This window comes from Ambystoma mexicanum, chromosome 1p (assembly GCF_040938575.1).
Source record: "Ambystoma mexicanum isolate Mex_15411 chromosome 1p, UKY_AmexF1_1, whole genome shotgun sequence".
Lineage (NCBI taxonomy): Eukaryota > Metazoa > Chordata > Amphibia > Caudata > Ambystomatidae > Ambystoma > Ambystoma mexicanum.
Genome location: NC_090921.1, coordinates 746,513,752 through 746,540,237, shown reverse-complemented (window position 1 = coordinate 746,540,237; position 26,486 = coordinate 746,513,752). Strand labels below are relative to the sequence as shown.

The 26,486-nt window shown below is 49.6% G+C and overlaps 1 protein-coding gene across 6 annotated transcripts in view; it reads left to right on the top strand.

The window, feature by feature from the left end:
• Window positions 1-26,486, top strand: part of POGZ (pogo transposable element derived with ZNF domain) — a 1,205,269-nt gene that overhangs the window by 1,049,659 nt on the left and 129,124 nt on the right. For all 6 annotated transcript variants that reach the window (XM_069650424.1, XM_069650460.1, XM_069650451.1 and 3 more), the window contains exon 15: window positions 1,545-1,685. In XM_069650424.1, coding sequence (XP_069506525.1) covers window positions 1,545-1,685 — 141 coding nt within the window. The remainder of the gene's footprint in view (window positions 1-1,544; window positions 1,686-26,486) is intronic.

Genomic DNA, 26,486 nt, shown 5'->3' with positions numbered 1-26,486 from the left:
TTCTTTCGTTCCAGTGGTCAACTCTGCCTTCCAAGCCAAGAGACTTGCCTTTTATTCAGTTTTCTCCCATTCATTCCAGCCTAGCTGCCACTCGCCCAGCAGGGTGGCTATCCTTGCCGGACAGTCAGCCAGCCAATCACACCAGAGTGCATTCGGGTCTCCTAGGAGACTAGGCACAGGGAGTTTCAGGCACCTCCCTCACTTCCTGCCCACCCCAGACACTCTGGCGCCAGAGGCGGTCTTCAGTCCTGAAGCCCGCCAAAGGCGTAGGAACAAAGGGACCAAAACTGGTTTGGCGCACAGCAACAAAATCTAGAAGGGCCCTTCCAAAACGAAATGGCGGGGAAAAAAAGGGACTTGTTTAAACAAAGGGGGCTCAGGTGCCAGCTTCAAAAACTTGGCTCCCGTGATTTAACGCTACCGGTGTTCGCGGTCGTGGGAAAAATCATGGTAGTTCATTGTAAAACCACTGCCACCAGCCATTTCGATAGGAAAGGGTAGCATTTCACTGCTACATGAGTTTCTATACACAGGGGATACTAGGTAACCCCTCCAGCACGCTATTGGAAGATAGTGTGTGCTGGGTCTAGGAATTTAAAAAGACTAGTAAAGTCAATTTAACTTTACTTTCTCAGGGAAACAGTAGTTTATCCCAGAGAAGGTGTTTAAACCTTGAGAGCCTAAAAGGCTTCCCTGTGTCACTGCACTGAGGGTGCTGTGTGACACACATGAAAAGATGATGCCTATGGAGTTGTCTAAAACGCCATAATCAAAGAACACAAGAGTAAAATGAACATATAAATACATGAGAGAGTGGGGGGGGAAAAAGGCTTGCACTCTCTCCAGGTAGAAAAAATCAAGCCCTCAAAATCAAGCAAAGTTGCTGGGGGTCTTTAAGGTGAAGGGAATTAGCACATTTATGAGAATTCTCCCTAACAATCATTATATCTTTAAATTCAAAAAAAGAATTGAAGTTCAGTTTTAAGTCACTGATATTATTTGATTTCTTGTGTCTACCATCGACATGCGATTCCCTGCTTTTAAATGTCAGCGGTTCCTCAGGAGGTGTTATGACACTAATGCATTAAATGTGCAAATAATAGATTCCTTATTTACTGCATGAGTGGGTTTTGTCCTAGAAACAAGAGACAGAACAGAGTTGTAGACCATGTGCGTTGCGTGATTAAATTACAATTAACAGGTCTAAATTTGTACTTACTGTTGAGTATTTCTTGCCATTAATGTGTTGCGTTTATAGATGCAATAGCCGAGTGTTGAGACCGTTGGTAAGGGTTACACCTGGTATTCCTATAATGAAGCACACGTCTCAATTCAATGTTTAGGACAAGGGTTTTCAAGTGACAAAGTATTTTTCTTTTGACCCATTTCTTTAGATGGATGCACCATGATTGCTATTCATTGAGAATTCTAATGAGATTGTTTGCAGCAGTGCCATCTAGCATTAACAATAATTTCCCCTGATGCATAACATTGATGACTTGCTGTATTATTGAGGCGTAATGTCTTTCACCTTCACTTTTCAGAAACATTCTAGGAAAACAAAACTGTCTGGAGTGCGGCTTTGAGATTCCAGACTTTACAAACCACTATCCAACTTATGTGCACTGTTCCCTCTGCCGCTACAGCACCTGCTGCTCCAGAGCCTACGCCAACCACATGATCAAGTAGGTAGCATAAAGTGTTGAATGAAGCACAGGCGCTGCAATATTAAAATGGAGAGTATGTGCCATCTACAGAATATTTGACCAAGTCTATAGTCACAATTTCACCAATGTTAATTTATGTAGTAATACTTTTGCAGTTCCTTTCAGGGATTGGAAAAGGGGGTGCAAAGCTGGTTTTCGGCTATTGCAGGGCGAAGACCGTTTCTTTACCCTGTCTGAGCTAAACCCATCAACATGCCTAAGATCACACTTGCATTTCTTATATTTCCTGTCTGCTCGTATTTCTTATATGTTCTGTCTGCCAACCTGTGATTAGAAAAGAAAAGTGTTAATCTGCCAAAGCATGAGAGGTGTTTCTTTAGCAAGAGTGTTCTTTCCTACCTTCCCTGCCTGTGTTTGTCTATGGAGCCTTGGGTGCATGCCTGATGGTTGTTTTGTTGGAGTGTTCTGTCCTGAGTGTTCTGTGTTTGGCAGTTAGGGAGTCTTCTCTGTTTCTCCCCAGGGTGTGGATTCCAGGTATTTGTCCTACTTTTACCCAACTGCACCGGACTACTCATGTAATCGTGGTTACCAAAAAAAGAATGGTGTCTGCACACCAAGCTTTCTGTCATCATTAGCCAGCTGGGACTTAAAATACAACAAATACTTCATCACCAGATTCATAAGCTTTTGAAATAGTATCCATATGGGGCCAGGAAGAGTGTTTTAGAGCCATCTTTAAAAAAAAAAGGTGTGAGATTTTTTTTTTTTCCTTGGGACAGTGGGTACGCTACCACTCACAATGCTACACATCAAAGTGGCAATTTTCAGTTGTTCCAGTGCTTTAAGAAAGGAGCTGGAACAATGTTACTTTGCATTTGTAAAGCACTTAACTTTGCTATGCCCCATAGGTTGTGAGGTAATCTGGGTACAGCATTGTTTGACTTTGGTTCGGTGCTGCATTATGCATTCAAAGATGTTGCATAATAAAGGCAATTTTATGAAAGCAGAGATTGTTGAGTAGATGAAACATTATTAATATGGATGATTTATTTAGTGCCAGTGCTTCTGCAGAATTTGTTTGCTGATTCTTCGGTCTCATTTTTTATGGCTCCCTAAGCCTTTTGTTTTTTTCTGAATGTTTGCCTTCTTTTTGTGCTCAGAGACTGCAACCCTTTTTTAGTATGTGGTCCTACCGTAGCCTAAAAGGATGCTTTTTAACCACCACATTATTGGTTTGGGGCAGTGGACTGAAACCTTTGACTCTTCAGAGGTTTTCAACTAAATCACCTTTCAGTCCCAGCTAGCATAGTCGATAGTGACAGATCATGGGAGTTGTTGTCCAAAACATCTGGAGAGCTGCGCATTTCAGACCCTTTGTTTAGGGTGATTATATCACCTTCCATTGCTTTTAGGCAGTTGGTTGATGGTTATTTTAATTTTAGTTTTGGCTTCACCAGTAGTGCAAGCTTTGACGAATCGCAGGTATTCGTCCCTTCACCCCAAGGGGGCAAACTCCCCCTGTGAGGCTAGGGAGATGGGCCGTCTGCAAGACCCTCCTTCGGGTCGAGGCAAGTGTGACCTCACTGGGAGAGTCTTAGGCAAAATTGTATGTAGTAACTCTGTGGGAGACTAAACCAGCCTTGTCCTTTTGGCAATAGGTAAACCCAACCTTTGGTATAAATCTGTACTCAGTGCTCCAGATAAGATTTTGAGGTGGGAGTATTTTACTCCCGATTTTCAAACTTTGAGCGTAAATGTGATTTCAAGAGTAAAAATGACTTTTCTTCTTTGCAAGAGAGTAAAATGTATGTGACATCCAGCCGACGTATGGAAATCATTACTATGCGGCAGCCTTCTGCATTGTGACAGAATACACCTTTTCTTATTTCTCTAGTTTTTGGACATTTGATCTCTCAAAGAAGCCAGAACGCTTTCAAATGGCTTCTGTCAAGTAACCTGACCTTTGCACTGGCTTCTGCTCTAAACCTGTGTGTAAATGTGCACAGGAAAATAATAAAGCTGTCGTATTTACAAGATTTTCATGCGTAAAAAGGCCAGGTACGCACCTTATCTACACAAGTTGGTAGAGTTACTGAGCAGCCAGGCTTCTCTCAAAAGGGTTCAGTGTGAGCTGTAGGGTTGCAAAATAGTTTCACAGTGACAAGTATCCAAATAACACTTATACACAATGTTTCTTGATTAAATAATTATTTATTAATTTAACAGTCAGTTTTCAAATAAGCCTTCTTTAGAAGGGAGCAATAGACAACACTTAAATACACTTCAAAATACACTCATTCAGTTTCAATAAAGTAAGTAGATACCCTTTTGGGATGGCGCACAGATACTTCCTATACACTGATGTGACTTCAGTTAGGATTCTGTGGACATTAATATTTCACTTTCCACACTTAAATGGGAATACTGAAGTTGTGGCAAAAAGGAAAAGGTTAGGGAAGGAAACGATGGTTAACAAGTTTCCCAAACAGGTAAGCACTTTTGAACCCCAATGCAATGTAGATTAACCCTTTCCCATCTATACAAGTAAGGTATGTATGACTTTTGGAGGGATAGTTAAAACACGAAGTCGGAGGTTAGAAGACTCTTTGAGGGAGCCAGGACAGCCAATTTCAATTGAGCAAAGTTTAGGGGAGCTGAGGCACATCTTGAAGGTAAGTAAACAGTCTTGCACAATTTTATAGAGGTGTTTGTTGTAAAAGAATTCACTGTTGGGCCACAAGCTGTGAGGCTTGTGAAGGGCAAAGCTGCAAGCAGCTCTGCAAAGGGCAGCCAATTCAAGTCTTAACTGAGAACAGGCAAGCTACACACACACAATAGGTAAGTACCCCTTAGTTCACAGTACCTTACGACTGAAGAAATGGTTCCAGCTGGCTTCTGTTCTTCTTGTAGTTTCTACAGATCCTGTTGTTCCTGGGCCTCCGTCATGGAGACAAGAGGGAGGACGTCTGGGGACACCTGCATTACGAATTGAAGGTCGGCGGCAGCAATGGGCGCAATTCAGATCAGCGGCACTTCGCGGTTTTAGCTTCTCGCGAATGGCACCAGAGCGGTTCTTGGACACCTTGTGGACTTTCCTTGCTTCTGGGGTCCAGTACTCTGAGGTGGCTCAGGCTTGGTCAGCCTTGCTTCAATGGAGTCCGGAGGATCTACCTGGAGCTCGGGTCTGGCTTAAAAACGATGCACTCTATTCTGGTGTTCCTGTCCCCTGGCACTCAGTTCCTGCTCCAGCAATGCAAGTACAGCCAGCAGAGAGAAGGGTTTCATTCGAGTTCGTCTTGGGGTCGATTGGTCCCTGGCTTCACCGGGCAAACCAACGGTCCAGGAGTTGCAGCAAGCTTCTCTTCCAAGTTTTCTTTGGATTCCTTTGTCCAGTCGTCGACTCTGCCTTCCTTGCAAAAGACCTTTCCTTTTATGAAAGTGTCTCCAATTCATTCACATCCTAGCTGTCACTTGCACAGCAGGGTGGCTGTTCTCCAAGGACAGCCACCCGGCCAATCACCTTTTGGGTGCATTCCTGTAACCAAGGAGATGAAGCACAAGGAGTTTTGTGTACCTCCCTTGCTTCCTGCCCTGCCAGACACACTGGAGCCAGAGGCGGGCTTCACCAGTGAATCCTGCCAAAGACTAAACAAACAAAGGGACCAAACCTAGTTTGACACCCAGAGTATATCTCAAGATGGATCTTTCCAACAAGAAATGGTGAAAAAAGACTACCAGGGCCATTTTGACAAAATGGGCACCCATGGGTGCTTTACTGCAGCTGCGAACGCAGCCTGCGGTAAAAACACACAATGGTAGTAAAATGTAAACTAATGCCACCAGCCATTAATTGTACAAAGGGTAATATAAAAATGTCACATGAGAAACTAGACAAAGGGGATACGAATTAACTCCTCCAGCTCCCTATTGTAAGATAGTGAGTGCTGGGTCTAGAACGTTACAATTGTAAGTAAAGTCAATTCCACTTCACTGCTCTTGCAAATAGTAGTTCATCCAAGAGAAGATATTTAAGCCTTTGGTGCTGAGGGTCACAATATAAAAGATGATGCCTATGGAGTTTGTCAGACTCAAGTTAAAACGAAACACAGGGTCAAAATCACAATAATACATGAGAGGGTAAGAAAAAGGGCTCACTCTCTCTAGGTTAGAAAATTAAAAGTCCTGAAGTCCAGCAAAAGAGCTAGGGGTATCTAAAATAGAAGGGAATTAGCAAATTTTTGAGAATTCTCCTTAACACAGAGGTTAGTCTTTCAGAGAGCCCGACAGCCAATGTCAATTGAGCAAAGTCTAGGGGAGCTGAGGCACTTCTTGAAGATGGGTAAAAAGTCTTGCACAATGTTAGAGAGGTTTGTTGTAAAATAAATCACTGTTGGGCCACAAGCTGTGAGGCTTGTGAAGGGCAAAGAGCAGCGAATGCAAGTCTCAACTGAGAACAGGCAAGCTACTTGCACAAGAGGAAAGTACCCTTTCTCCAGGATGGGGTCTGGCATGGATTCACATGCTCATGAATATTCCGTCGGGCTGGAAATCGTCTAACAGAAAAAACAGTTTCAGTTTCGTTTCCAAACCGTCTTTCTCATATAAACCAATCAAAGCGCGCTAGGTTATACTGCCCCCAGCCAATGACTGTCCTCTACCCAAACCCCTCCTTAAGCAGCCATCTTCAGATTTTTACTGCACGTTCAAATGTTGGGAGGCCTCGTGCTTCGCTCTTCGAGCTTTTTGCTGTGTTTTTTGTTTTTTGAGACTTAAACTATTTTTGGGTCAATCGAACCTGTGTGCTCCATCGATCATCCTTCCGACTAACAGGGATCCGTTTTTCGTTTTTTTTCAGCGCCCTCTTGGGCTGTTTTCATCGTAGCGTTCTTGTAGGCTTCCAGAAGATTCTTCAGGCCTACACCGCGTGGATCATTTCGGGCGAGAAGGACAGTGCTTCCCTCTTCAAGCTTTATTCGTACTGCGGTTTGTGGAATGTGTACATGGACGACGAGCATTCCCAGTGTCTGTACTGCCTGCACTCGACACATAAGGAGGAAGATTGTGTGATTTGCTGTGGCTTCACGAAGCGCCCAATGAGGGATCAATACCAACGGTTGGAGTTGTGGCTGCAGGCCAATGCCTCTTCCCCGGGTGTTACCCAGGGACATGCCTCTCCCGGATCCGGCAAACCTCAGCAGGCTTCTAACACAAGGCCAAGCACCGCAAGTCTGCTTCCGTCAGGGTCGCCGTGGGTCCCACGATGGCCAAGGCGCAATCGTACTTCCCATCTGCATCGATCTCCAGCCACCACTCTGGATCTTCGGCCAAGAGGGAGTCTGCTACCCCTGTGAAGCCGTGGGAGAATCCGGAGAGGGCCAAACAGGAGAAGGCCAGGCAGGGTGCGGCGCCTGACCCACCCGCGATGGAGAAGGCCAAGGTAGACCAGGGATCCGACAAGGCCCCGAAGGAGAAGGCCAAGCAGGACAACGTGTCCGACATGGCCAGGAAGGAAAAGGCCAAACCGGACAAGGGACCTAGACTTTCCATGAAGGCCCAGGTGCACCAGGCGAAATAGTCACCCTCCATCGAGGTGGTGGTGGCAGCGGCGCTTTTGAAGGCCGTAGGGGCGGACCCAGCCCAGGGTACCCAGACAACAACCAGGTTGGCGCACCCCTCGCGGAGGTAGGCTTCCAGCAAACTAGTTGAGAAGACCCCAGAGAAGAGGATGCCGAACCTCAGCCCAAGACCGACCACTCAGGACCCCAATAAAGGGGTACAGGGGGTAAAGGCATCCAGGGAACTGACATTTCTTTCGGACGACTGCGTTACCATCTATGGAGATGACGAGGGGCCCCAACACAAGGGCCCTGAACCTAGCGCTCCTACACCCCAGATACCGCCTAGAGATCTTTCACTGGACATCCTTTCGACCCTCCACACGCTGTTGTCTGAGATGGAGGATGTCGGCGACCCCACCACCTGCTCCTCCCACAGCGCCAGTTCCAGCCTCCCCATTGACACCGGGGGAACCACCGGCCAAGAAGAGGAGGAGGCACCCTATGCCTCCATGCCACCCATCGCCCCTCTCTCCCCCAAGGGGGATACCGAGTCGGACACAGCGACAATGGGCACGGATGACGACAGCGGGATGGGGGACCTCCCGTCACCTCCGCCCAGAGCCTCTCCGCCGGACGAGGTAGGATCTTTCCATGCAATGATCGCCCGAGCATCAGAGCTTTTCCCGCTCACGCCTGAAGAAAAGAAGGAAGGCTTTTTGAATCCGCAACAGGAGGCGAGGAGGAAGACCATCCTTTCGGTCCTGCTCCTGGACAATGTTTGGGATGAAGTGCTGGCTCTGCTGAAGTATCACTCTTCAGCCCCAGCTAAGAGAGACTGGCTAGAGAAGCAGTACAGGGTGCTGGACTCTGCACCCAAGTGCTTGTGGTCTCAACCGTCGCCGGACTGAGTAGGCTCGGCAGCCACCAGGAAGAAATAATCGAGCTTGGCGTCCCCTTCTTCCTCCACCCCTCCGGACAACGAGGGGAAGAAATTGGGTTAGATGGGTAGAAAGGTTATCTACTCGGCGGCGACGACGGTCTAGGCTACCAGCGCCTTCGCGATCGTGGCCCGATACGATCGGGAGCTGTGGTTTAAGTTGGCTCCGCTACTGGACTTACTCTCCGATGACAAGCGGGTTGAGGCTTTGGAGATCCTTCAAGTAGGCGAAATGGCATCAGACCATCCCATCACAGTGGCCCTAGGCATCGCGGACACAGGTTTCCGCCAGATGGAAAATTGAGTCTGTCTTCGCCGTCGTAGCTGGCTCAAGGCCACCAACTTTAGACAGGCGGTCCAGACAAGCGTTTTGGACATGCCCTTTGACGGGGACAACCTGTTCGGGAAGGCTGTGGATGAATCTCTCCAGGCCATCAAGACGGACATGGACATGGACACGGAGACGGCACGTGCCCTAGGCACTCTACAGCAACGACGACCGTCCTTTCGTTCCTCAGGGGGGAAGTCTATCCGTTCTTCGAAGGGTTTCGGCGGGGGCTCATCCCCTTAGAGCCAGCCCTCCCGCTCCTCAACCCAGGAAGCCAACAGGGGTCGTTCCAAGGCCTTTGGGTGCAGAAGCCGCCGTCGTCGGGGACCGCAGGGCAGCCAGTCGACCTCCAAGCAAGATTGAACCGCCAGGATGTCGGGCCCCCACCTGTGCACCCCGGTGGGAGGCCGGCTTACGAACTTCGACAGATGGCTGCTGGACGCTCTCGCCCACTTACACACCTTGAAGTTTCAACGAAAGTGCCTGCAACTAACACTGGTGGCCCGGCAGGAAAACCATATCCCTCAGCTGCTGCTGGAAGTTCGGCCCATGTTATGAAAAGGTGCCATAGAGCTGGTTCCACAGCGACTGCGGGGCTCCGGAGTATACTCAAGTTACTTTCTCATAAGAAAGATGACCCGGGGCTGGAGGCCAATTCTCGACCTACGACGGCTCAACAAGTATATAAAGTCCCAGAAGTTCAGGATGGTCATGCTGCAGCACGTCATGCCACTTTCTGCTCAAATTTCCAGTGCTACACTGACGACACTCGACTCATTTTCAGGCTGCTCTCTGCCACCTCCTCTCCCATCTCTGATTGCCTAACTGCCATTCAAGATTGGTGTGCCACCAGTGATCTTTGTCTGAATGCCAGCAAGACAGAGATCCTCCTCATCGGCACACCTTCACCATCCTTTCCCCTCACTCTCTGGCCGGCCTCTCTTGCACCTCCTCCTACCCCACCTGCGAGGCTAAGAACCTCTGGTCATCTTTGATTCCGCCCTTTTCTTCTCCGCCCACATCTCGAGGTCTCTAAAAAGTAAAATTTCCGACTGCACCTCCTCAGAGGTACTTTCCTCTCCTTCCCCCAGAAGCTCATGGTATCCCAAGCTCTGGTTTTCCATAGCCTGGACTATTGTAACAGCCTCTTTCTAAATCTACCTGCCTCTACTCTCCGCCCTCTGCAACTAATCCAGAACAGGACTTGTCCTTGGCCTCAAGCCCTGGGATCGTATCTCTCCAGCTCTGAAATCTCTCCATTGGCTCCTAGTCGATGCAAGGATTGAATTCAAAACCCTCTGCATTGTCCACAAGGCTTTCTGGGGCCTGGGTCCAAAATACCTTCAGCTATCCCTCCGCAAATACCTCCACTCTCGAGTTCTTCGCTCCTTTACCTCCAACTCCCTCAGGGTCAGTCATTTTTCAAAGAAACGAGCTGGGGGTAGATCTGTCTTCGGCTGGGGCCTCCCTCTGGAACATCCTCCCAGCCATTCTAAAACTTGAGGAGAACCATCTCTGGTACCGGAAGCACCTTGAGACCTTCCTCTTTTCTTCTGCTTTCGCTCCCCCTCTCCCCTGCTGATCTGTTCTCTTGGCACCGTGCACCTGGCCACCCTCTGTCCTCTGGGCCCAGATACCTGCTCACCCTGCCACCTTCCCGCACTGCCTCCGGGCCATCCCTTGCACTGGGGTCTGAATCTGTATCCATACAGCCCCCCCCCCCCCCTTTTTCTTCCTGCACTTATCAGACCGACCCTGTCTGCTGCCTTAAACCTAGCACTTGCAAATTGCTGGCTGCACTAAAACTGTTGCCTTTATTATTTATTTATTTATTTATTGGTATTTATGTTTCTCCTCTGCTTCGCACTTTCCACTTCTCCCCCCTTCCATGCACTTTCCCCTCCCTCTCTCCCATGCACTTGCGCGTTCTCAATGTCACTGGGCCTATTAAGATCGATCGCTGTTTTTGTTCTCCTCTGTTCCCCTCCCTTGCCTTGTTGCGCTCTGAAACACTTGCGTACGAGCGTGATAGAAATAAAATATCAATATCAATAGCTGGAGGAGGGGGACTTTCTGTCGTTGTTGGATCTGAAGGACGAGTACTTCCATGCCCCTATACATAAAGGACACCGTAAGTTTCTGCGCTTCGTCCTTCGGGGGAAGCATTATCAGTTCAAGCACTTCCCTTCGGACTGAAGTCGGCGCCCAGAGTCTTCACCAAGTGCTTGGCACCGGTGGCGGCCCATCTGTGACTACAAGGGATCCACGTTTACCCCTCCCTGGACGACTGGCTCATCTTGGCCAGGTCAAGGGACATCGCCGTCGAACATACAGCACAGACAGTCCACCTGCTGACGGATCTGGGGTTCTTGGTGAATTATGCAAACTCCTGCTTAACTCCATCGCAGGATGCTCTGTTCCTGGGTTCCAGGCTCAACACGATGTCATGCCTGGCGTCACCATCAGAGGAAAGGATATCCGCCATCTTGGGCAAGGTGCAATGGCTGTTGCAATGGCTGTTGGCACTGAAGATTGCCACAGTGAGGACCATCAAGTCGGTGCTCGGCATGATGTTGTCGTGCATATACCTGTTTTGACTCTGCAGTTTGTGGATGCGGCCACTTCACGATTTGCTCGACGCCTTTTTGGGCCAGGTGTCCGGAAGCTTCCAGGACAGGATCACGCTCAATGAGGAGTTCCGATGAGCGATCAGATGGTGGGGCATATGCTCCAATGTCGCCAGAGACACAGATTTCCAGAGCCCCCCGTACCAGGAGACGGTTACGACTAATGCGTCTCTGGAAGGATGGGGAGCCCACACCGGACGTCTTCACGCCAGAGGACTGTGGCTGCAGGAAAAGACGCTACACATCAAAGTACTGGCACTATGGGCAGTGTTTTGGGCCCTCAAGTAGTTTCTGCCGTCACTCAAGGGCAAAGTGGTGAGGGTCTTCACGGACAATACCACCTTGATGTTTTACATCCGGAACCAGGGGAAGACCAGATCCACAGCGCTCTCCAGGGAGGCGCAGGACTTGTGGGATTGGGCCGTTGCCCAGGGGATGTTTCTCATTCTGTTGCACCTGGCAGGAGTAAAGAACACTGTTGCTGACTCTCTTCGCATGGGAGCTACGCTCTTGCCACGAGTGGGAGCTTCGGCAGGACCAAGTGGACAACCTGTTCAGCAAATGGGGCAAGCCCCAGATCGATCTGTTTGCGACGGCGACCAACACCAAGTGCCGGAGCTTCGCCAGCAGGTTCCCCCAGCCGTGGAGGGATTGAGGGCACATTCTCATTCCCCTGGGACGGCCTGTTTCTGTATGCGTTCCCTCCGTTGCTGTTGCTTCTTCAAGTCATCAATCAACTCTGACGGTAGCGGTGTAGGATTATCCTTGTCGCACCACCGTGGCTGAGGCAGATCTGGTACCCGGACCTTCTGAGCATGTCCACGTCCCGTCCAGTCAAGCTTCCAGTGGTTGCGGACCTTCTCACCAGGGAAGGAGTTGCAATACTGCACCACAGCCCAGGATCGCTGAACCTGAAGGCCTGGCTCCTGCAGCATTTAGAATTCAGGGGTTACGATCTTCCAACGGACTGCAAGGCCAGGACGTCATCTACTTTAAAATGCTATGAACACAAATTGAAGAGATTAGCAATTTGGTGCCATTTGCAGAACATCGGCCCTCTGAGGGTCACAGCCCCTCATGTACTTGCATATTTGCTGTCATTTGCCAAATCAAGGCTTACTCACGCCTCCGTCAAGTTTCATCTGGTGGCTGAACCAGATCCCCGGGACGGTCCTCATTGTGGTTGCACGGTCTGGTTAAGGAATGAATCAAGCGACTGTTCTGCACCCAGTCTGCTGGGTCTATAAAGAGAAAAAGGTAACCAAAGTCAATTTCACTTAACTACTCTTGGAAACAGAAGTTTATCCAAGAGCAGGTATTTAAACCTTAGCAGAAATCCAAAGGGATATCTATCTGACGCTGCACTGAGGGTGCTGTGTGTCGCCATGTAAAAAGATGATGCCTATCGATTTTCCGACTCCAAAACCAAAAAAAAAAAAGTTTAAAACAAATAAAAATGCACGAGAGAGTGGAAAAAAGGTCTTCCTCTCTTCAGGGTAAAAATTAAAAGTCCTAAATTTCAGCAAAAGAGCTGGAGTTCCCTTCTTAAGGTAGAAGGGAATTACCACATTTCTGGGAAGTCTCCCTAACAGAGAACCCCTCCTATCCCCCGCTTCGGGATCACGGTCTCCCGTTACAGGAACTCCCTCAGTCAACTATCATAGCTGCATAAGTGGGACTGTCTTCTTTGAAGAGTAGTGTGGGCTGAAAATAATGTGTGAAAACCATATGTGAAAGAAAAAGGGAAGAGATCTCTTTAACCAGAGACGTGTATATAACTACGACGAGTAAGAGCAGAAGGAGAGTACTGTGTTCCAGGGAAGGCCCCTGACATCACGCTGCGTGAAGGTGGAGTCAAGCCAGGTCGCAGAGCCTGCAACTTTCGAAGAGCGAGTGAACCCCAGTGGGAGATGCTGGATGTTGGGGAGAATTCTCAAAAATGTGCTTATTCCGCTCTACCTTAGAGACCCCCAGTTCTTTTGCTGAACTTTGGGACTTTGTGCTTTTAATTCTATCTGTTTTCTCTGTGTGTTTCTTTTGGTTATTGAGTCTGACAAACTCCATAGGCATCATCTTTTACAATTGTGTCACTGCACATTCAGCGCAGTGGCACAAGGAAGTCTATTAGATTTCCCAAGGCTTAGATACCTTCTCTGAGATAAACTGTTTCCCAGAGCAGTAAAGTGAAATTGACTTTATGTAGCATTGTACTTGCTAGACCCAACACACTATCTTACCATGGAGTGCTCGAGGGGTTACTTGGTATCCCCTGTGTCTAAATGCTCATGTAACATTTTTTCTGTTGCTTGTGTAATCTGCTTAGATTCACATGCTATGCATAGGCCGACATCTAGTGGAAGCTGCAGAGTATTCTTTTTTCAAAACTCGAATGGGTGTCGAAATAGGGCGTACCAGTAATGCTATCCCTATTGTGACGTCCCCTGTACCCATGATCCCTCACACGTGTAGGTCCTTTGTATCGTTTTTTTCCGCCTTCGTGAGCGGTCGCAAAAATATAAGCGGAGTACATTTTCGGCATACGCCGTTGAACTTTAATAATTAAGTTAGTATTTCTTCCTGTCCTTTGCCGACGCTATGACTCGACGCAGTAAAGACTGAAGAAGACTACGAACCTGACTGTCGGGCGGAGACTTCGACGGCGCCACCCGGCCTTGGAAGGCCCTTTCGGCCTCAGCCTTACAGTAGGGAGAGTGGGCGGGGGGGTCATAAACATGTTTCTGATGTTTGTTAATCTGCTTAGAATCACATGCTGTGCATAGGTCCGACATCCAGTGGTCACTGCGGAGTATTGCATTTTGTTTTTCGTAGTCGAAAAAGGGGATGTCGACAAGGCGTGAAAACACTACTGTCTAGATGCTCGTCTGCTCTACGCGCACACCTGCTCTATGTACTCACCCGCTCTATGTACTCACCCGCTCTATGTACTCACCCGCTCTACGTACTCACCCACTCACCGGTACTACGCATTCACCCACTCCGCGCGCTCACCCGCGCCGTGCACTCGTCCCCTCTAGGCACTCTTCCGCTCTACGCAATCGACTGTAATTACACACTCATTGGCTCTATGTGCTCATCTTCTCCAGGCCCTCATCCGCTCCGGGCGCTCATCCCCTTTTGCCACTCATCCCCTCTGGGCAATCGTCTGTTAGGCAATTGTCTGTTACGCACTCATCCGCTCTACACACTCATGCAAGACACCCGGCGGCAAGGGCACCACAGTCTCCGACAAACACACGCCCCACGGAGATGTGAGTGAAGTTGCACGCCGAGAGTCGACGGTGAAGGGCAGATCTTCTGATCAGAAGTCTTCTGGGCGCCCCAAGCGGCTGCCGCACGACAAGCCCACCAAGACAAAGGACACCCGACTCAAAACTCCCCCTTCCGGCCCCGCAACATCGAAAGACGCTGCGCAAGCCATCCCCGCGGTCGAAGCTCAGCCTACACCCGGGGACAAACCCAGGGAGTCCTCCGAAGCCCCCTCTTCGACCCCTAGCTCCAAGAAATCATTGTTTAAGAGCAGGGACCATAAGGAAAGACACAGGTCCAGTTCCTCTAGGGAGAGGGACTCACTGATGAAGGATAAGGCTAGGGAGCAACCCTCTAGCCAACTTAAAAGTATGCTCCTAAAGGACACTCTGGTAGAGCCTGATCATGCACATCGGTCTGACACTATCAGTCTTGATGAAGAGGGACATAGCCCCACTAACCCCAGACCTACCTCCTACTCGTTGGTTATACCCAGTTCTGCCAAATGGACTGCACAAGATATTTACAGTCATGAGTCGCATGACCTGCTTGGCAAACCTTTTTGAAGTACTTCCACATGTTCTGGACAACCTGGCCTCCACGCCTCCCACTACACAGGCGTCTGGTTCCAATACACCACTTACAGCCTCTCAATCCCAGGCAGCGGGTGTGCCGTATAAGAAGAGATCTCTTCTCCCAGTAGAATTGGCTGTTGAACCAGCACACAAAACTCCTCACCTCTCCTACGACCTTTATGACCAGGATGCAGGGGAGGATGAATAGTTGGACGAGGGTGACCCCTGTTATGATGACATCGAGGGTTACGACACCGGGGGGTAAGACGATCAAGACAAAGATGACAGTCTGTGGTTTTTGCGATGGACTCTCCAATCCCGCAAGACCCTCCCTTAACAGACTCCCCGATGGACAACCAGCCCCTATTCAACGATATCCTCATAACAAGGAGAGCAAAAAATGATATGCCATGGGTAGAAAGATAGCGTCCACTGCAGCATACCAAGCGCGGATAGCAAATAATTCCACATTTCTATCCAGCTATGACTGCACAAAGTGGGATGAGGTAAAGGCCCTGGCAGAGTCAGCGCCAGAACCACTAAAGGCCAAACTCTCCCTTCTGGCTGCCGAAGGCAGAGCTACAGCAGGCGTCCTCCTAAAAATAACTTTGACGCAGCTGACGACGCTGGCCGCGTTATTGCAGAAGTCGCCATATTAAAACGCCACGCCTGGCTTAGACAGTCAGGCTTTAAACTTGAGACTCAAGCTACCCTACTGAATATGCCAGTTGAGACCAACGTGGTGTTTGGAAAAGCAGTTGAGGACCCTCTGAAGTCCACCAAGGATGAGTATGAGACTCTTAAATCCCTTCGTCAACTGACTAATAAACAACCAGGCCAAAGAGGTGGTAGTAATTTTCGCCTTTTTCGGGGGCCAAACGCACAGAGGAACGGATACAGCCAAAACCAAGGTTTCTCTTGGACTACCAATCAACAAGCGACCCAGGGTTACCCCAGAGGTCAGCGCAGGGCCCGCGGAAAAGGGAGAGGCTCCCCCACCAGAGGTGGAGGGACACCCTCTAAGCAATGACGCCCTGCTACGGGCCCCCTCCAATGCCTCCCCAGTCAGGGGACGAATGTTTTTTCACCCACGCATGGGCTGGTATAACATCGAACAAATGGGTGTTGTCAATGGTGACAGGGGGTTATTGTATAGAGCTTCAAGGAAGACCGTCAAACCTCCCCCCGCGCCAAAAGAAACCATCGCAGGAGGAACAATTTATCCTGCTAGAAGAAGTGAAAGCTCTAGTCCTCAAAGACGCCATTGAGGCAGTGCAGCACAAGGAGGTAAACAAGGGTATTTATTCAACATACTTCCTTGTTCCAAAAAAAGATCTGAACATGCGCCCTGCAAACAAATTTGTAAAACCACAAAAATGTTGCATGACAATGCTGCACAAAGTAATCCCTCTGTTAAAACGGGGGGGATTACATGGGAACATTGGACATGAAAGATGCCTATTTCCATATCTCAATGTTCCCGGCGCACAGAAGATTCTTGCGGTTCAAAGTAGCAGACCAACAATATCACTTCAAGGTGCTGCCCTTCGGAATAGCCTCGGCTCCAAGGGTGTTCGCCAAGGTACTGGCGGTGGTGGCAGCGCATCTATGCAGGAAGTCAATCCCAGTGTATGCTTACCTGGACGACTGGCTGATCACGGGAGAAAGCTACCATCTTTGCAAACTAAACATGCAAACAGCAATAGACCTTCTCTTCCAATTGGACTTCTCAATAAATGATACAAAGTCAAGTCTGATACCAAACACATCAAAACAGTTCCTAGGAGCTGTATTAGATACAAGGACAGGCTTAGTCTACCCATCCATGGAGAGAGTACAAAATATGCTTCGGCAAATACCTCAGTATCAAGCCGGTCTCCGGATAAGCGTACGCAAAGCAATGCGTCTGTTAGGTATGATGGCATTGTGCATTTACCTGGTCCCCCATTGTCATGGTCATGAAGTCAGGGGCACAGGCATGCAGGGTTTGAATGCACAGGAGACCTGGGTGGAGACTGTCTTGGCTTCTTTGGCACCAGGCTCATGAACAAAAGTAAACAAGAACATCCATTTAACACCAAAAAGCTTTTATTATGCACATAGCATTTCAGATGCATTAACCTTGAACATTCCATCCATTAAGCAGGATGCATTAACCTTGAACATTCCATCCATTAAGCAGCCCCAAGTGTATTCTTGGGTGTGGCTGCTAATGGATTGCCTTCGCACATGCTCAATCTATAGGAGTGGCAGGGTGTGGCTAGTAAGCCGGCACTAATGGGTGTTGATCTCAGCTATATAATCTGCCCCGATCCTCAAGACAGACGCTTCGCGTTATTTTGCACTTGCGAGCAGCGTAACGCTCACCGTCGCCTGAGGTCAGACTTACCTTTGAAGATCCTGCTTCCTGGACATCCTGTTTCCTGCCAGCATACTTACCAATTGGAGGAAGCTGTTCTTACCTGTACATCTCTTCGGCGAACCAAGTATTAATCTTTACGCTTTCCGGAACGCCGTAATCTTCACCTTGGCACCGCAGCACGACACGCTCCATCGTTAACAGCAGTGCTTGCAAGGAAAAACAGAAGACAAATCTAGACATTGAAGAAACAGTCAGTTTAAGGTTGCGCTTCGCCATACTTTGTGCTTTCCTTAAACCATCACTAACCTGCTGTCGAACATTGCAGTAGCATCTATCTTCCATCCGGCCGCGTCTCGCGTCTCACAGCTGCATTGAGGCCGCATTTCCATGTAAGGGAAGAAAACAGAAGAGAGACATTATTGCGGGCATAAATAGGAGCAAGATATAAAGACATTAAACAGAACGAACAGCATCACAAGAGCTCAAGAAAGACTTACCAATCATAAGGAGAAGCATAGTCGCAGCTGGACTGGACTAATCCTCATCTGGGATCAGTGAAGGAACTAGATCCCATTCGACGCGCCCCTGCCAGAAGTAGCAGGACGGAGAGCTTATCTTCCATAATTCACAGGTGAGCTTTATGGGCCAGCGTATGCTCACAGAAACCCCCCTACTTTGGGGTGAAGGGTTCGAGAGGTACAACAATCATAGATTGGTGCACTCACACACTCTCTTATCTCCACGCAGGAGCAGAATCACCACGTACCACCGCTCACAGCTTTTCTACTGAGGGAGAGTCCTGAAGGGTGATTCAAGTTCATGGAGGGCTGCAACTGTGCCCCAACGCCTCTGTAGAGACCAGCTGAGCGTAACACCCACGTGCGCCTGCGCATGCGACAAATGCAGGAATGGTTGGCGAAACAATGGTCTCGGGCAAGTGGTCAGTGGGACGATCTAGTAGTTGTTTCGCCAATACTGGTTCAGAATTTACGCTGGTGGTCAAGGGAAAATCTACTCAAGGGGAAACCCTTCCACGAACCGGAAGCACAAGCGGTCGTCACGACGGACGCGTTCCTTTCCGGGTGGTGGGCCCACTACCTTCAGCACACGGCCTGTGGTCACAAGTGAATGCACAAGCACATAAACGTACTGGAGTTATTGGCAGTCCTCAAGCCCCTTCATGCCTTTGAAGAACACCTGACGAACCTGTCAGTATAAGTCCTAATAGACAGCACCACCGCAATGTTCTAAGTCAACAAGTAGTGAGGTACACACTCTCCAAATCTGTCCAAGCTGGCACAGAAAATATGGAAGTTGGCACTCGGACGAGTGATGTCCCTGTCCTCCCAACATGTTCCAGGGGTACTGAACACACTAGCAGACTATCTCAGCAGAGACCCTCTACCAGAAGAGAACGAGTGGCAACTACACACAGACATCGTAGACCACATCTTCTCTCTTTGGGGATACCCCCCCTCTAGACTTGTTCTCTACAAAAGAAAACAAGCAATGCCCAGACTTCGCGTCCAGGTTCCTCCAGCCACACTCCAAGGGGAACAAAACACACAGGTAACAGATGACACTCATCCTGAGTGCTCTTATGTGGGTGAGACAACTGTGGTATCCACATCTGCGCAAGCTGGCGATGTGCGATCCCATCAAGCTCCCGTACCAGGTCAACCCATTGACCCAACACAGGGAATCAACGTTACACCCACAACCTCACTCTTTGAACTTAGCAACATGGCTCCTGAAGTCCTAGAGTTTGGACACCTTAATCTTCCACAACGGTGTATGGACATCCTAAAAGAAGCATGGAAACCAAACACCAGACACTGCTATTTCCACAAGTGGAAGAGATTCGTCATTTGGTGCCAATCTAAACAGATCAACCCCATAGAGTGTACTCCATCACACATTCTTACCTACATGCTCCACCTATTGGATTCTAGATTGGTCTTTACCTCTCTTAAAGCCCACCTAGCAGCTTTATCAGCTTACACCACCTCTCAAAGTAAAATCTCGTGGTGTAAAGTGCCAGTCATTAAAGCTTTCATGGAGGGAGTGAAAAGCATACATCCTCCAGTCCCTAGGCCCGCTCTCCCCCCCGCCTGGTTGTAGTACTAGAAAAACTGTACCCTTAGAGACATTACCTATAAGACTGCCTTCTTAGTGGCTATCACTTCCATAAGAAGAGTCAGCGAGATCCAGGCCTTGTCATTGCAGGACCCCTTTTTGTCATCCATAAAGACAAATTGGTTTTACGGACTCACCCTAGGTTTTCACCTAAATTTATTTCCAGGTTTCACGTAAAGCAGTCTATTGAGCTATTGGCCTTCTTTCAAAAGCCAACTAGCTCATCTAAGGTCAAACCCCACACACTACGTAGAGAAGACCAAACCGCTTAGGAAAACTGATCAACTGTTTGTCTGCATGGCTACAGGCAGACAAGGAGAGCGCATTTCAAAGAGAGCGATCTCCAAATATATAGTCAAATGTATACAGTTATGCTATTCATTATCAAACAAGACACTCCCTTCTACACCTAGAGCCCACTCCACACGGGGCACTGGGGCTACCTTAGCTTTTCTTGCAAACTTACCATTAGATAACATTTGCAGAGCAGCTACATGGAGCTCAGTTCACACCTTCAATCAGCACTACTGCATTGACACACATTCCAAAACAGATTCCCAGGTGGGACAAGCGGTTCGAAGACATCTATTTGCTGCTACTCCTTCTCACAACCCACCACCTTCTCATAACACTGCTCGCCAATCTATGCATAGCATGTGATCTAAGCAGATTACACAAACAGAAGGAATAAATTACTCCCCGGAATCGTATTTCGAGGGGATTGGGTCCTCCAACTTATTCCATATGTATGACAGGTAATCACCACAGCTGTGCTGCTTCGGAAAATGTTCAGCTCCTGCGTCGATGACGTCGATGCGCTGTTCTCGAGGGCCTCCGTCGAGCCGACGTCACCGGATGTTGTAAGTAGGACACACAACGCCCGTAGCCTCTGTTCTGTTTTTTCCGCAAATGTGTTCGCTTCAGAGATCTCGGCGCGCCTCGGTTCTTCCGAGTTTCTACCGGTTCTTTCGAACTTGTTCGTAATGTGAAGATCATGTCTTCATCGTCTTCCACCCCACGGCCGGGTTTTAATAAGTGTCAGGACTGCGGGTCCAAGATGTCGTTGACTGACTCGCATGACATGACGCCTGCCTCTGGTGCCTCGGTGAGGACCATGACACGGATGATTGTGTTGACTACCAGTCACTTACATCGAAGGCCTTGCGGTAGCGTAAGAAGAAGCATTCTGTAGGTAAGGTGGCCAAGCCCCAGAAGTCGAGATCCACCAGGCTTTCGACTGCCGATTCGAGGGGCGACTCTCCGCATCGTCGGCGTAAGTCCAGGCGGGGTCTTGGTCCCGGAGTGGGTGCCTCCATTCTTCTGCCTCTTCGAGGCACTCACGGAAGCGCTGTCACTGGTCGCCTTCCCCGTCCTCATCCGAGGGCTCCACTCGTCGGCGGGTTGCTTGTCCCAACAAGCATTCCACTCCTGCGGAATGGGATTCATTTCGGCAGGAGATGATGGCGATTTTTCAGTCGCAGGGATCCGCGCCGTCGAAAGATGCCGGCCGTGACCGCTCTAGAACCACAGCTCGCACGTCTTCAGGCTGTGGTGGTTGGCGCGATCATCGAGCACCTTCGAGGTCTCGATCGGACAAGGCGGATTGCTCTAGACATGCCCGCGGAGCGGTCCTCGACGCCCTCGAGACTGTCGGAGCCTGTGAGGTCTTCGAAGAAGACATCGACGCCTTCGGTTGTCGAGGGACTCTCTCGAGGCTCCACCTCCGAGGAAGCCGTCGACGCCATCGGCGCCCAGGCTGTCTAAGGACACGCTCGGGGCTCCGTCCTCGAGGACTGTGTTGAAACAGTCAGCTCGACGTCGACACCGATTCCATAGACGCCCTCGACGCCTTTCGAGGCTGCTTTGTCGGAGGTTCCCCGTGGCACGGTGGAAGCCACTAGAAAGGCTCTGGCCAAGGCTAAAAATGTCTTTGTCCCTTTTTCCGTACCCCCATTCCAGCCTATGGATTATATTTCTGAGGTGGAAGAGGTGTCTGAGGAAGAAGGTTTGGTTCCTGATGAGGTATCTGACGAGATTTTGTCTGGTTATAGCCAGATTGAAGACCTGTGTCAGTCGTTGCACGACGCCAGTGGTCTGGAAACCTCTCCGGAAGTGGAGTTCGGTAGGCCTGAGCCTGGCACCCACGCCGAGTCCTCGTACCGGCGCCTTATGTCGAGAGTCACGGAATACTTGGGGTGGTTTGCGCCACCAGTGTTTTTTCTGCAGGATGACCTGAAGGATATCCTTGACCAAGGTCCACCAACTGACCCGGTACTGCCATTCCATATGGCTTCGCAGAGATGGGTGGCAGCGGCTTCTACTGCTCCGGAGAGTGTCCCGGCAGTGAGCAAGTCTTTGCCGAAGAAATACCGTCCAGCCAGTAGCGACCCCAGCTAGTTGTCTATGCACCCCACTCCGGAGAGTTTGGTGGTGCAGGCGGCTACGGCCCCGGCAAAACAGGCGTTGTACCCTACCATCCCTCCTAATAGGGACGACAAACGTTTTCATGGCTGGGCAAAGAAAGTGTTTTCTTCAGGAGGTATGGCTTTACAGGCAGCCAACTCTGTGTGTGCCTTAGCACGTTTCACTCATACTCTGTGGAATTGTCTCTTTGGCGGCTGAACGTATTCCCGAAGGGGAGGAACGGGATGGCTTTCTTGCTCTTGTTCAGGATGGCAAGGATGCCATGTGTGAATCCGTTCGGTCGGGTCTGGACATGGTAGATTGCATCAGCCGGTCCATGGCGGCGAGCACCGTCATGCGCAGATTTGCGTGGTTGTGGAAGTCTGGGTTTGCACCTGATGTGCAAAGCCGGCTTCTCAACATGCCCTTTGATGGTGAACATCTTTTTGGCAGCAAGGCTGACGAGAGCTTTGAGAGGTTGCAGACCTCCAAAGCTGCAGCAAAGTCGTTGGACGCTGCAGTTCGCCAACCTCTGCCTTTTCGTCCTAGGGGACAGCAGTGGAGGGGATGTTCCTTTCGATATTACACATCCTTTAGTAGATCGAGAGGAGCTGCAAGTCAAAGGGGCCACCGTAAGAGTACCAGAGGTGGAAAACGAGGTACTCGAGGTGCCAAGGCCGCTTAGGCAGTTGCCTCTTTACCCTCAGGCAATGCCGCTTCAGCTCAGTCATGAGACCGTGTCCTATGGTTCGCCGGTTGGGGGAAGGCTGGCGCAGCATTTTGTAGAATGGCGTGCCATTACTTCAGATGTGTGGGTTCTGGAGCTCATAGCCCACGGCTACTGTCTTCCTTTCCGGCAGAGGCCTCACGACAGTCCACCATGGAATATCTCTTTTAAGAGTCCAGATCCGCTCCTTGCGCAGGAAATACAAGCCCTGCTGGAGAAAGGCACCATAGAACTGGTGGCTGTAGCGGAGAGGAACAAGGTTTGGTATTCCCCTTATTTTTTGATTTCGAAGAAAGATGGAGGATTGAGACCCATCATGGACTTGCGTGGTATGAACAAGCTCCTCAGCAAGGACAAGTTCAAGATGGTTACTCTCTCTCTCAAGTCCTCCAGGCCCTTCAACTTCAGGACTGGTTGGTGTCTCTCGACCTCAAGGACGCTTACTTTCATGTGCCGATCCATCCGAAGCACAAGAAGTACCTGAGGTTCGCAGTTGGCGACTCGCACTTTCAGTTTCGGGTCCTGCCGTTCGGATTGACCTCCGCCCCAAGGGTTTTCACCAAGCTCATGGTGGTGGTGGCAGCGTATCTCAGGAAAGGGGGGATTCAAGTCTACCCCTACCTGGACGATTGGTTGATCAGGCCGCGCTGTCCCGAGCAAGTCCTGGATCATCTGGCCGTCACCTGCCACTCCCTTCACAAGCTGGGCTTCTCCCACTTGACGCCAACTCAGCGGCTCCAGTACATCGGAGCAGGGCTCGACACATCCCTGGGGCAGTGTTCCCCCTCACCCCCCAGGTGAGGGCTCATCACATTCAGCAGATGGTGCACAAGTTTCACCATGCCCAGTCTCCCGGCGTTTGAGTTCTTGAGGTTGCTCGGCCTCATGGCATACTGCATTCTTCTGGTGCCAGAGGGCAGGTTGCGGATGAGATCTCTGCAATGGGCTCTCAAGATGCAGTGGTCACAGTCCTCCGGCAGGATGTCGGACCCCGTTCAGGTGCCGCCCTCGGTCGCCCAGGACCTTCTGTGGTGGGCCGACAAAGGCAATCTGATGACGGGGGGGGCTCCATTTTGGCTACCCTGGCTGTAGGTGACGATCATGACGGACGCATCCCTCACGGGATGGGGAGCTCATGCCAACCAGTTGACAGTCAGCGGTCGTTGGTCTCTGTCGGAGTCCAGACTCCATATCAATCTGTTGGAGCTGAGGGCCGTCAAGCTTGCCCTGAAGGCTTTTCTGCCGACTGTTTGAAGAAAGAATGTCCTGATTCTGACGGCAACACAGTGGCCATGCACTACCTCAACAAAAAGGGTGGGGACAGGGTCACTTCCTCTGTGCAGGGAGGTGATTCAGCTCTGGTTCAGGGGCCATCCAGCAGGAAATTTCTATCTCGGCAGTTCATCTGGCCGGAGACGAAAACGAGACGGCGGACGCTCTGTGCAGGCAGAGCACGATCTCTCACGAGTGGGAGATGGCTCAGGAGATTCTCCTGGATATCTTCGCCCTTTGGGGGAACCCTCAAGTGGATCTCTTCGCCTCCAGTGTCAACCGGAAGTGCGAAAGGTTCTGCTCGCAGCATGGGCCTGGAGACCGTGGTACCCGGACCTTCTCGATTTGTCCATCTGCCCTCCACGTCCTCTTCCCTACCGAGACAATCTGCTCTCACGGGGTGGGGGGGTTCAGGTACTCCATCCAGAGGTCATATCCCTCAACCTTCATGTTTGGCTTCTGAAACATTGAGGTATAAGGATTGGGACCTCCCTGAAGACGTGGTGGAGGTGTTGCTTTCGGCCAGACGGCCAGCAACAAAGTCCCTGTACCGTTTCCGTTGGAGAAAGTTCTGCGACTGGTGCAGGGTTACGAATGTGGATCGTTTTTCATGTGACATTCCTGTGGTTCTGTCTTTTTTGCGTTCCTTACCCCACAAGGGCCTGCAAGTGGGTACCATTAAAGGTTACCTGGCGGCGCTGTCCATATTTAAGCGCTCGTCTGAGGAGTGTTCTTATTTCAAAATTCCTTTAATTTCTCAGTTTTTGAAAGGGCTCACTAATGTGTTTCCACCGTCACCTTTCCTGCAACGACTGACACAGGTCTTCAACCTTGTTCTAAAATTCCTAATGGGTGCTGCATTTGAGCCTTCATATTCCTGTCATTTGAGACTGTTAACCCTTAAAACTGTATTATTTTTAGTTGCGGTTATTTCCGCTCCCAGACTGAGTGAGTTGCAGGCACTTTCTGTTAAGCCACCCTTCATGGTGTTTCATAAGGACAAGGTTGTCCTTGGAGTCCGTCCTTCGTTTCTTCCGAAAATTGTATCGGAATTTCATTTAAGCCGGAAGGTCATTCTTCCGGTAGTCTATCCTTGTCCGCATCCTGGGAAGGACGAGGAGAGGCTCCATAGGTTGGATCCTAGGAGAGCTTTAAGTTTCTACATTTCATGCATGTCCCGGGTCAGAGAGGACGATCAGCTCTTTATAGGATACGCTGGAAGGCATTTGGGATAAGCTGTTACTAAGCAGACTTTGTCTAGATGGATTATCTTGGCAATTTCTGAATGTTACCACTTGGCGGGTAAAGACCCTCCGGTAGGCTTACAGGCCCATTCTACTATGGGTATGGCTGCCTCTACTGCCCTGCAGATGGGTGTGTTAGGCAGAATCCTGTGCAGTTCCCTTGGGGAACACTGCAAAAAGATTAAGACTACAGGGGTAAGCAGTAAACCCAATTGGTAGAAGTCTGCACCACTCAGATTTACCTGGTAGCTGTGGCTGAGCAGTCAGACTTTTCTCAAGAAGAGTAGGGCAGTATATAGAGCATACGCAATAGGGCTAAAAACACAGTAGAGCAAACAAACACTGACCAGAGCTTTGTATCAAAAGTATATAATTATTTATTTAAAACTCACTTTAGGCAATACACTAGCACTCTAAATCAAAAGCAAGTTAAAACACAGTCAGGTAAAGTATACACACCTCCCTTGATAACTATTAGACAAGTCAGAGTTAAAACACCACGATTTGTTAAAACAGATGTGAACGTGTAACCTAGATGGAACTCCAATAGTTAAGTTAAAGGGAGAGAAAAAGGCAGGGCATAAAAATAAAACAGTTCCCAACACTTTTAGAAGTTCAAAGCAAGGGAGTAAAAGCAGTATACGCTGTAGAACCAAAGTTCATAGGCCAGGCCCAAGATCACACAGTTTAAAATGCACTAAAAGTCTTTGCAGAATATTCAAACGAGGTGGGGGTGATTCAAGAAGTAAAGTTAGGTCTGGGGCCAACCCAGTTGGAAAGCCAATGATTTAAGGGTCACCTTTAGCAATCTTTGGAAAGGGAGGCCAGGCAGAACACAGTACCTTAAAGAGAGAAGAAGCTCCAGCAGTGACAGTTGTTCCTGGCAGTGATTGCAGTTTGTTGTTTCGACTAGGGGAAGAGAGGATCTCGTCGAGGAGGAAACTTGGAGTCGTTGCACTGCACAGGGATCAAACCAGCCGCGGAGTTCGTCGGTAAATAGGTGCATTCCTTTTATTCGTAGTGAAAGTGGTGAAGCTTGGCTATCCGGCCGCCAGGGTGCTTGGCACGGGCAATTCGACCAAAAGACGTCTTTGGAAGGCGAAAGGGGCGAACTGGTTGAACCCACCAGCTCAAAGGAAGAAGACTCGACCAGCAGAAGATCTTCTCTTGTCGTTGGGAAAGTGGCAAGTTCGTTGCAGCAGGGCTCCACCAGTGGTGTCGTCGTTGGAGATGGCTCACCTTCTTCCCTCTTCGGATTCTTAGGTCCTGTGGCGATTTCTGAAGTTCCCGTCCCAAAGGCCCTGCTTTTATGCAGAAAAACCCCCATTCAACAGCCTAGCTGTCACTCAAACATGCTAAGTGGTGAGCCTGGCGGCTCACCAC